Source organism: Xylocopa sonorina, chromosome 6 (genome assembly GCF_050948175.1).
Source record: "Xylocopa sonorina isolate GNS202 chromosome 6, iyXylSono1_principal, whole genome shotgun sequence".
NCBI lineage: Eukaryota > Metazoa > Arthropoda > Insecta > Hymenoptera > Apidae > Xylocopa > Xylocopa sonorina.
The window spans coordinates 3591223-3603659 of NC_135198.1; the positions used below are offsets into that span (position 1 = coordinate 3591223).

Here is a 12437-nt window from a genome sequence, read left to right on the forward strand (position 1 = left end):
AGGCCAACCATCGGTCCCCAGTTCTAATTAACCTGTTTCCACGAGGATTGCCGTGTCAGATTACCCTCGTGAACGTGAATTACAATTGTCTCGACGACAAAACGTAGATACGTATCACAGACGCGTTCGTCAACCTCTTTTCTCATCTCGTGACACTTAACGCCATGAATCACGCCTCGCTCAAGGTTACGATGTTTTTCGAATTAACGATGCATACATCGGGATGCTTCTCAAGAATCGATCAACTATAAAACCGTTGCGACACGTCGCGTTCGTTTCCACTCGACACACTTCTCGTTACAATGAATATTTATGAACCCATCGACAATCGATGCCTCGATCGCGAAACAATACCAGCCGAGGAACACGAGGCATACCCAGTGGAACTCGATGAACCGGGTAACCCGTACGCAACTCGTCGATTGTTTACCCGTTTCCACCTGACCACGAACCAACGGAATTCTAAACTGGCGAGGTGGTGCTGTGGTTGGCACGGTACCACGTGGCGCACATACCAATAGTTTCCGTCTATTTCCGTCTTTCAGGTATTACCGCTTTCCCCGCTGGCGCGACACAGCTGGCCCGCGCGTACGTATCGTTAGGTTAACGTGATTGAACGGCGACCTTAAACGGTCCCTTCATCCCCCAACGGCGACGCGAGGCGGAGGCGAGCACACGGCCAGCGATAGTCTGTCGGACGTGTTGCGTGCGCGCACTTGTCGTGCTTCGAGAAGTCGCGGCGAACTCGGCACTGTTCGACGCTTATAAAGCGCGCTGACACCGGGAGGCAGAGTATAAATAGCGGGTATTAACGGGCAAGGACATGTACGGTTGACGAGAGAAATAGCGATAACGAAGGAGAGAGAGGGAGAAAGAGAAGGAGCGGTGGGAGAGAGGGGTGAAGTCGAGGAACGTTATAATCTTCTTGCTGGAATGGTCGGGAGTTTTGATTAGAATTAAGTAACATCAGCAGGGGACAACACGCGGACGAACAGCTGGTTAGTCACGCCGTAGCATCGAGAGCACGGCAGTCGGCGCACCGGTTCGAATCTCCCGCCTTGGTGAAGCGCCAATCGCGCACCGTGACCGTAGCTGCGTGTACCCGGCAATTGTCCGTGATGCTGCACACGAGGACCCTCGCCGTCGCTGCAGCATCGCCTCACCTCGTGGATAGTGTCCTGTCGTCGCGACTGTTCCGCGCTGCCACCGGGCATGTCGCGTCGAAACGGTCCGTCGGCGATCGTGCCCTCAACCACGGCGAAATGCCGCGCAGGGTCATGCTCGAGAACTACCAGAAGATGCGGGAGAAGTACGAGTGTGAGTATCCACCGTTGGCCGCGGCCATTTTGCTTTCGTTCGCCAGCGAAGCCCATACGGACGTTGGCGCGTGCGCGTCCCTCTCCAATATTTCGAATCGATGAGTACAGCAGCGGAGACCTTGATAACCGTGTCTCTGTCCGCGCGGAAATTCTAATCGACGTGTCAATGAATCCCCCCTACTATTTTCAGGAAGCGTTCGATTTACGCTTAATCTTGAACAGTGGAGTTAGAGGCTCGTGGAGAACGAGCGCGTCGATGTTATTTGCACGCGCGTCCGTTCCGTGGGACCAGAAACGACGCTCGTTCGTCCGTCGCTTCTGGCGGATTTCCAAAACCTCCGCCACGATGCGTCGCGTGTCTATTAAGAGTTCTCGTTACACAGAACGGTTAATCGTCATGATTTATGAACCTCGACGGGGATATTTATGGCGATGCAGCTAGCGATACGATAGGGCTGGGCTTCGAATTCGAACGGCGAACGTCGACGATGCTCGAGCGTCGTTCGATGCGTCGTTCGATTCGTCGATACGATGAAGACAATCGACGGATCGTCTCGTGTATCGGAAATGTATATCTAGAGCTAATTAATGAGAGAGCAGATGAGCGAGACGAACCGAACGGACGGGCAGAAAAATCTAGGACGGTGAAAAGCATGCCTCGTATCGAGCATCTGCGGAACAAAACGAGAGCACGGACTTTTATCGAGTCGAAGTCGCTGAGTAAATAATCCTGCGCGTTATCCTGCTGTGTGGCAGGAAAACCCTCGTAGAAAGTTGCGTGAAGACACGCGCGTGTTGATTTACATTCTATTTTCTGTGCTCACGATGTATATCACAATTTTCTGATTATGAAGTAACGCGAAAGATTAATCAGAACACGTGACGCCAGTCTATTCCTTAAAGTACTCTATACTTGATGCGTCGAATGATTAAAAAAAAGTAGGCATATTGAACAGTATATGAATTAGCAGAATTTTAAACGCCTTTTTACCTTATATTATTAATATCGTATATGCATATGTTTACGATCAGGTTTATTAACTTCATAGTTTGCTGCTGACTAAGCTTCATAGATTATGCAAGAAGCAGAAATGCCTCGATCGTAGAGTACGACATTGACATTGATCAAGTTTAAAAGCATGCGAAGAGAAAACTGTAGCGTTATTCACTACTGTTTAATACTTATTTCACGATCATTTATTAACAACTTGTCCCGCAAAATGTTTACATGAAATAGTTCAATTCTGTTCAGTTACTGTTCACAAATTCATCACACTTGCCAAGATATTAACGAACGAACGACGCTTTTTGTTCAGCCAAGAAACTCCCCCTGGACGTGAACCCGAAAGGTGTGTTCGCCTGCAATGAACTCGACCTGAGGGAAGTCCAGGTGTACGGATTCGATTACGATTACACACTGGCTTGTTACAAGCCGTCCATGGATTACCTGCTTTACAACCTGGGCCGCGACATGCTCATCCAGAGGTATAAGGTACGTAGCCACGGATTTGGGTTAAACGAATTTCATCGTGTCTGTCGGTTAACGCAAAGAAACTCTTCGAACGCGAAACACTCGATTCGACCAAACTGTTTAATCGATATACGTCGTATAATATTGAAACTGCAAAAAACTGCAACTACTCGAAACTGACAAATTTCAAATCAAGTTGCTAGAAATCAGAGAGATACTAAAATTTATATTGCGATTGGCATGAAAGTAGAATTAAATTTAGAATTGATCATTTCATGAAATTGATAAGCGCTTCGATACTTTCCGTGGATAATTTATACGTGTGCGTCAACTGGAGAAACTTTCTTACTGATCGAGACAACAAATTCGTGGGCGAGTACGAAAACTTCACGACTCGCTCGTCTCGTCTCGTCAGCGAGGTTTTCTCGGGAGTCAAGCGACAATTACGGGCGAACTGGGGGGAATTTCAATTGGAGCTTGACGCAAAACTCGTTTAATCGGTTGTGCAGTACCCCGAGGGAATCGCTAACCTCGAGTACAAGAAGGATTTCGCGGTGCGCGGCCTTCATTACGACATCGAAAAGGGTCTGCTCCTCAAACTCGACAGCTTCTTGCAAATTCAATTTGGCACCGTTTACCGCGGTTTGCATCCGGTACCCGACGACGAGGTCCTTAGGCTCTACAAAAACCGGATAATACCGATCGCTTACGTCGAGGCGCCCCATAAACATTCGCACGTAAGTAAGAACCGTCCCTCGATTTACGCGAAGTACCGTGTAAACCAGTCTTGAGAAAGAGGGTGAACGTTATCGAACCAGATTACGTAATTTTTAATCAACGATCCCTTCGTATTAATTCGAGCAGTTCCATTTTTAGTCTCGTTTGAAACGTTTGTAGAAAAATGAATTCAGATGACAAGATTTGTAAGAAAGAAAAGTAAACAAGATCTGCCAATGTCGCTTCGTATTACGGTATCAATTTCACGTGAGGTTTCTCACGTGATTGAGAATAGGATTTACTGATAAAAGAAATAAAATTTTAAGTAATAAATTGGAATGTTAATTGACGTACTTTTATATTATTGCACGTTTTTTTTTTTCTAGCTTCGCACAGTCAACCTTTTATTGATAATTAATTCAGAACTTCTATTTTCTCTCCTATTTGCTATACAGAAATATATTCAAATGAACAGGACACATGTGATACACCCGCTTACGAATAATTTTTATAGTCACGTGAAGCGAACTCACAATGGAGTGCGATTAACCAGAATAACATTACTAACTGAAATTATTGTTTTATTAACGCTGGTAATACGTATGTACCAACACCGTTAACCTGATCTCGTTTCCCTTTCTACGTTCTTCGAAAAATAAACAGCAGTAAAATGTGTACAATTGTTCAAAATCTGTTGAAAGTTTGCAATGATAAGAATTAAGTGAAACGTTTCTTGTTTCTATGTTTTCTATCGCGTGGTAATCTCCAGGCATGCTTACATATGTTAGATTACGAAACGTCTTGAAGAGATAACGTAGAAATGCTAATTAACAATAATGTTTAACGTGCATGCGATATGTATCGAACGAGAATCGAAAACCGTGACAACTCGAAACTGTTTAAACGTCTCTTCTCTGTTTGCATGCACCGACGTGTATGTGTATTTCATGACGGATTTGTCCAACGTAAACTATAGAAAGTGAGTACCGGTGTCGTTAATTATTCCTCGAGGATGGATCGAATTGTTCCCTGGCTTCGATGGAAATCAAAAGATATCCGTAGCCGGTTTGCTGGTGGCTCTTTAAAAAATATGTACGTGACCATTTGTGCGTTACTGGTGCACAGCGTTTCGTGACTGGCGAGCGTGTAAGTAGATCAAGCCGCTCGAGAAGATCATGGTCAGACACGCCGCGCAAATAACGCGCTTCAGCCAGTCGTCTTCGATTCGAACGTACATTTACGGAGCTGGTAGCAGCTTTCTGGTGATACGTATCAAACATTGAACGTTGTTACTCGACAAGTATATAAACTGTATGAAACGTGCAGGAAATGAAATATAGAAAAGAAATGTAAACATCCACAGAGTTCGCGAGACTATTTATTATGAAATTAAGATAACTGCGCATCGAGTAACTTGTAGTTCTTGGAATCCAATCTTGATTCGTTAACAATTTTTCCTTTTTGTTTATAGTTTCATTCATAGTTTGTACGCGATGTTGCTCAATGATTGCTTGCATAAAATGTCATCAGTGTTGGAATATTATTATTCATAATTGTTACAAATGCGTTATATTTTTCTCACGACATGTTTGTATCGTTTTTTACGTTTACGTACGAATGAGTAAAAGAGAAATTGTTTCATCGTTAACGTATGTCGTAAAAAAATTTGTACAAAGGTCTGTTATATAAAATTAAAGACGACCACTTCCGGTTCTTCCCTTATTAAGCCACGAGAACTTTTCTATCCACCCTCGTCTACCTCTGTCGGACACAACGATGTTTTATCGTCCAATGAAAAACGGATACTCTTTCAGGATGCACTGCACAGAACGAAAATGGTTCAGCTGGCTGATTTGTTCTCCGTGCCGGAAATGGGTCTCCTTTGTAACGTCACGGAATACTTCCTCAGGAACCACATCGACTATCATCCCGAAATACTCTTTCGCGACGTAAAGGTAGAACGAGCGAACCTCGCGAAGAATGCATACGAAATTTTATTACGCTTTTTTAACGTAAACAACGAATCGATTCGTTTTTAGAACTCTATGCAGAGCTGCCATCCAATCATGCATGGTATGGTAGTGGAGAACGTGTCCGAGTATTTGGAACAGAACAAAGATTTGAAGAGATTCTTCGATCGACTCAAGAAAGCTAATAAAAAAATGTTTCTGGTAACGAATAGCCCTTTTCATTTCGTGTAAGTATCGACAATGTCACTGCAATCTTAAATCTACATTCAAAAATAGTCTGCAAAATTATTAGAACTGAGAGCTTGGTAGTTTCAGTGCTAATCGTACGCAATATAAGATATAATTATGCGATATAATATAAGATATAATTTCTCAGCGATATAATTTATTTCTCAGCTAATTTAAGATATAATTTTACAGCGATATCGGTATGAAATTTCTGGTGGGCGATAATTGGAAGGATTACTTCGACGTGGTGATAGTGCAGGCGAGGAAACCAAAATTTTTCACTGAAGAGACACGACCGCTCAGAATCTACGACGAAGTTCACAAAACTCAATTGTGGGATCGTGTAACAAAACTTGAGAAAGGGGTTGTCTACCTTGAGGTACGTATAAACGAGAGACATTTTACTCGAACGATTAACCTGAACGTTTTCGATTGACATTAATCTGTGAATTAGGGCACGGTCAAACAACTGCAAGACATGACCGGTTGGCGAGGACATCAAGTACTGTATTTCGGAGATCACCCTTACAGCGATCTAGCGGACGTTACCTTAGAACACGGTTGGCGAACCGGCGCCATAATTAAAGAATTAACAGTGAGTCTGCGATTTACGCCATTCGAAATTAAATTTAAAAATTTTGGCAATTTTTTCCATTATTGTGTAACGATAAATTAACTAGATTCAACCTTTTTGTAACGCGATATAATACACGTAACAATGGCGATTGCCATCTTGTAAAACGATTTCTACAGACCATGACTTGAGGAACTTGGATAATCCTCATAATTTCGATAGGACACGAATTAATTACATTGCAGAAGGATTTACTGTACTATGCAGCTGTTTTTTTTTATAACGAACCATCTAATAGAGTAATTCCATATTACAGCACGAGATTACAACACTGAACAATCCGAAATTCAAAGAGAATGCGAATTGGTTGCAAATGTTGACGGGGCTGATCGAGGAGCATCAGGATTACGAAGGACCAGACGTACAAAGCGTGTTGAACGAGTGGATCAAGGAACGAGACCAATTAAGGAACGACATAAAACGAGTATTTAACAAACAATTTGGCTCTGTGTTTAGAACGTATCACAATCCCACGTATTTTTCGAGGAGGTTGTTCAGGTTCGCCGACATATACATGAGCTCGATTACAAATCTGCTGGAATACTCGACGAGCCATACTTTTTATCCAAGAAGAGGCGTCATGCCGCACGAATACACGAGTTACTTCGTCTAATACGTGCACGTCTATTTAAATTTCTGTCTAGAAGCGTTCGATGCATTGCAACAGCCCGGCAACGAGTTTATCCAGCTCTAAAGTCGAGGGAATTTTTTTTCGTCACGTAGAAATATTCTATTCGATGCGCATTTTCGATTTATGTAAATAAAAAGAGAATGTTAGACTGCTTAATTGCGTTCAAATTGCGTGATACTTTGCGCAAGGATATATATTTGGCAGAGGTAGATCGCAAGTGTGTTAGGATGTAGGTAAAAACAATTGATCTACTCGGCAACAATGTTTCGCTATAAATTATACGTGCGTCATAAAGCACGAAGCAAACATATCTGGTAATCTGTTACAAATAGATATGTGCAGAAAAGAGAAAAATATCATATCGTGGAAAAGAAGAGTGAAATGACTTAGATGAAATATTAAAATCAAAAGTGCAGCGCGTAATGAGATTTAAGCGTTGCTGTAGTTGATATATTTTTGTTAGAGCAAAAATATACAAATGCATATACCTAATTTATTTAAGTACAAAATTTATCATGTTAAGTGTTAGAGATATAACATTCGCTATCAAAGTTTACCGTATGACATTACTTTAAAATAGGATTCGTACTAAGTAGGATATACAAATTGAAATTGATAGTATTGTTCCTAATAAATATGATTCTTTGCTGCCTAAAATAACTGTGCTGTTTTCAAACGTTCAGTTTTAATGCAGAGATAATTTAGATGAAAGCTTGTGAGTGCAGTCTTTAATTTTATATTCAAAAAAATTTGTAGTCTCGAATAAAATTGAAATGGAAAAATTATGGGGATGCATAAGATTTTGTTGATGAAAACAGGATAGATATTTTAAGAATAATAAATAGCTATCCACTTCATCAGCATATATATTAATAATTTTGATATTAGTATTTTATGATTGTATACACATTATTTCACGAACAAGAAAGAACATCGAATTAGAAAATACCATTCAATATTTATGGAAGTAATACGATTGAATTTACAATCTTCTGTTTTTCCCAAATTTCAATGTGTTCAAATGTATGTACGTAAATTAGCTATATGTAATGATCGATGAAATAAATTCAATTAATACTTTGTTACGAATTTAATATTATTGCAATCCCTAATGAATTCCACATTTTTAAATGCTCTCAATCTCCGATTAATTAATGACATTTCTACATACAGTGAAATTTATTGTACATTTTACTAATATTATTATAATTTCTTGTATATTTCCTTAGTTTTATTGTAATTTAATGTATATTTATTAATTTCATTCTATTTTTTGTTCGTTTTACTAGTTTCACTGTAACTTCTAGTATATTTCAGTAGTTTTATTGTAATCTCTTGTATATTTCGCTACTTTTATTGTCATTGTATATTTCCCGCTTTAAAGGTAAGAGAGAGAAAGATGTATTACAGAAGCTATAAGAAAGAGTGAGACAGTTGCTACTGACCCTACTTTAGAACCCCTGGCGCCATCTCTGCAAAAAATGCTCAAACTGGTCGCACACAATTATCGACAGCGAAGTAAACTAGTGAAGAACTACCGCCATCTTTCGGAGAAGCATTGAAACAATGTCGGTAATTAGTGTCAACACTCCGCTGAAATATCAAAACTAATGAGATGTACAATAAATTACAGTAAAACTACAGAAATATACAATAAACATTAAAACTATTGAAATATACAAGAAATTACAATAACACTATAGAATAAAATAAACAAGAGATTACACTACAACTAGCAAAATGTACAATAAATGAAAATAAAACTTAAGTTGTGTATAGTAAATAGTTATAATATAATATTTCTTCTATCTATCGATGCAATTAAATCAATTTAATTGAAACTATTCTAAATCAATTTATTAATTATTAAAACTATTCCACATCAATTTAAATAAAACTAACCTATGGCAGCCATTGGCTTCTAATTATTTATTCAATAATTTTTAATTGTATCGTATCGCTACATGATGCAATTAATAATTATATATTAAATAAGTAGAACCCGGGTCTCACCACGTGGAGGTTGCTGCGAATGGAGACCCACCCTAACCGCGTCCCATCCACCCTCCTTATTTATACAAGATATTATTGAATAAAATCACCTTTCAATGTACATTTGCAACGAGTTCGATGTTTGATCCCTATGCAAACGCACAGTGGAAGGAGTTTCATGAAGAGTTTTCGCGAGAAACGATTGTTACAAATGAAAGGAAGCACAAATACCCTGCCTAGCCAATAATTGATTTTATTTTCAAACCAATCAACCTAACTAGGAATATATATCAACTTAAAAGAAGTGATTCCTACCTATCAATAGCTCTGAATATGTTTCACTCTACGTATAAAAAGACCAAAGAGAACACAATACATGAAGTACTTTGTATTCATGAACTCGAAGTGTTTGCAAAAGCAAACCACAGAGGAGAAGCTCTGAAGCGACGAAGGAAGAATATAATAGAAGATTTTGCACAGATGAACAGAAACGATCGAATTTACAAGATGCGAGACAACATACGAGTAACGATAAAAGACAATAGAATTAAAAGCACTGGAACATTTAAAACAGCACTGGAAACACTGGAACACCTAAAATAAAACTGGAAACACTGCAATATCTAGAACAGAAATATACAACAAGCAAAATAGTTACATACAGATTAACAAATTCACAAAAATATATATCCAAGAATAGAAACACTCATATACATATATATGTACATACAAAAATAAAAAATGATATACAAAAATATAAGCGTAATTGGAAATATAAGTACCATTCAGATACAAGTAATAATTAATCATATCAATTAGTATTATACATATATGATTATACCATCGTCCTCGTAGCATCACTTCATATGATGTTATATTATTTCGATCAGATGGACCTCATCTCTGTAAAACTATAATCTGCAACAAAAACTTATATAATGAATTAGTAACACTCTACAAAAATTTGACGAACAAACAGCATAAATCAGATATAGAAAAACATAATTTTATCGAAAGAGCGTCATAAAAATGATGTATGTAACATGTAATAAAAACAATCATTTCTTATTACTTTTCATCAAATTAATTAAATTTCGATACGCTTGCAAAATATCGTTTCAAATGTAAAATATTAGCAATTTAATAATATTTTTTAAAAGTATTATTAAACTACACTAACTTTGATTTTACAGGAAATCTGTATTCTAATGTACTTTGCGATTTTTAATGCTTATGCATTCACAAAACACACAATGGAATGTTTACATATCAATCATGAATCACCATTAAATGAAGGGTTATAAAAACCAGAGAGTATCTATCCCTAGAAAATAACTATATCATATTGCAATATTTTATAACAAACGCTCGATCAGTAGAGATATGGAATAGAAAATTGAAGAGATGAAAGCATTTCGTCGTCTCTCATTACTATCGTTATTAAATATCATTAATGAAGTATTCTTTCTTTTCCGTGTCATCAGTTTATTATAACGTCAAACAAAGAATACTTCAAAATTAATCGCGGTAAATGTTTCAATATACTTGCAATAATAATATATTGAAATAGAAATTAGTAAAATTAATCGCGACAACAGCCATATCGTGGCACTCTTTATAATTCGCAATACTAATTCGCGGGGTGTATCAGGAAAAAGCAATGCGCGAGCAGCCACCTCAGGGCGCTTTACTTAATTCGCAATCCTAATTTATACACCCATCATTTAACTACGCAACACTAATAAAAGAGATTTTTAAACAGTGATCTGCATAAAGGCAGATCTGGATAAATGCAGCACTTCCATGGCTTCCATGAAAGATTTTATAGATGCGATATCGCACCCTGGTGCGACGTATGACCATTGGCTACGGTGGTGATGATGTTTCCACAAAATAAGTGGAAGAATTGGGCATATCATTTGTCGCAACACTATCGTGAGAACCACGATCATTCATTATCGCAACACTAAATGGAATTAAAGACTGAACTATAAAACTAATTGAAAAGTACAAACTACATATTAAAAAAGTGAATACAATTTAATCTTATTCGCGAAACAAATATTAGCAAACAATAATTATAAGTACAGCAAACAATCGCGATCTCATGATTCGCAACGCTAAAAGAGCAATCACGATTATCATTTTTACGCAACTCTAATTCAAAGCGCGATATACTAATTAATACACAACTCTAATAAAAATCGCGACCTGGAGTTAATCGCAACTCTAATAACAATCGCGATCTGGAAATAATCGCAACTCTAACAAAAATCGCGACCTGGAGTTAATCGTAACGCTAAGAAAAATCGCGATACGGATTTATACGCAACTCTAAATGGAACCGTAATTAGTTATACGCAACGCTACAATTGAAACCACGGTTTACCTAGAATATACAACTATTACTACACAAATATGAGCATAGTGACAAAGTGGTAACAAGCAATGACTTTGCATCGAGAGGGGTTGCCTGCCTCTGAATGCATAGTCATTAGTAGTTGCCCTCTTCTCCGGGCCTCTTCAGCATATAGCCTCTTCTTTCTTCGGACATAAAGCCCAGAATCCTGAAACTTACATCTAAGCTCGAGATTTCCTGAGCGCAAACCAAAAAGTAACATACAAAGGTGAAATAAAAATATAAATCGCGAAAGTTCTCAACGCACGCAGACAAGCAACGATTGCAAAGAATCGTCGCTCGTACAAACGTGCCAAACCTCGAGCAGAAAGAAACGTTCGTTTCGTCAAATCGCGACCGCGACCGCGGGTCGATTCGAATGATGGATCGAGTAAAGCCAGTGGCAAACAGCATCCCCTGTTCGCGCCAGCTATACCGTCGATCATTCAAATCTGATTCCCTGAAACAGGTTGAACCACGCGAGAAAAAGCGCGCCTGCCCGATCGGTGACTGTGGTCAACCTGCCCGGCCCTACCTACTTATTATTAACAGACAAACATACCAAAAATAAACTACCTACCTACCTAACTCTATATTTAAAATAGCAAAAGATTCACGCCAACACATTCGTTCAAGCCCCGGAAATTTCTCATTCAAACACTCGGGCGCAAAAATCCTACACTAGAGAGGACGCCCCGGGACGCCTCCGACACCCGAGCTTGGCACACAACCTCGCATACTCTAATGGTACGTACCAGTGCTGTAATCGGCTGACGAAACTAGCGACCATTGCGTAAAACGTCTGTAAAGCGTTTATATCTACATTTCAATATTTTATGGGAAATTTTAAACGTCCAACAAATCTGTATTTTTTTGTAAAACACAGAAATTCTATTAGTGACAAAAATTTTATTGCAATTGGTATCTCTGTCGTGATTCAAAATAAATTTGGTACCATTTATAAGTAATAGTTAATTGTTTCTATGGAAACGACGCACTTCCACGGCCTAACCACACACACACAACGTGGAAGATACGTCGTGCACGATACACTAGCACGTCAACCGCAAAAGAAAC

At 38.8% G+C, this 12437-nt stretch overlaps 2 protein-coding genes across 3 annotated transcripts in view; one reads left to right on the forward strand and one right to left on the reverse strand.

The window, feature by feature from the left end:
- Rpl8 (ribosomal protein L8) overlaps positions 1-12437 on the reverse strand; it is a 309715-nt gene that overhangs the window by 259582 nt on the left and 37696 nt on the right. The gene's annotated exons all lie outside the window — the stretch shown is intronic.
- Positions 885-8059, forward strand: Nt5c (5' nucleotidase C). Of its 2 annotated transcripts, XM_076896396.1 has the most exons (8): positions 885-1317; positions 2636-2811; positions 3300-3527; positions 5322-5462; positions 5547-5704; positions 5898-6084; positions 6160-6300; positions 6596-8059. In XM_076896396.1, the coding sequence occupies exons 1-8, from the start codon at positions 1119-1121 to the stop codon at positions 6950-6952; spliced, it is 1587 nt and encodes a 528-aa protein (XP_076752511.1). In that variant the 5' UTR covers positions 885-1118; the 3' UTR covers positions 6953-8059. The 2 variants fall into 2 exon arrangements, with proteins under 2 accessions (XP_076752511.1, XP_076752512.1); XM_076896397.1 differs by lacking the exon at positions 3300-3527.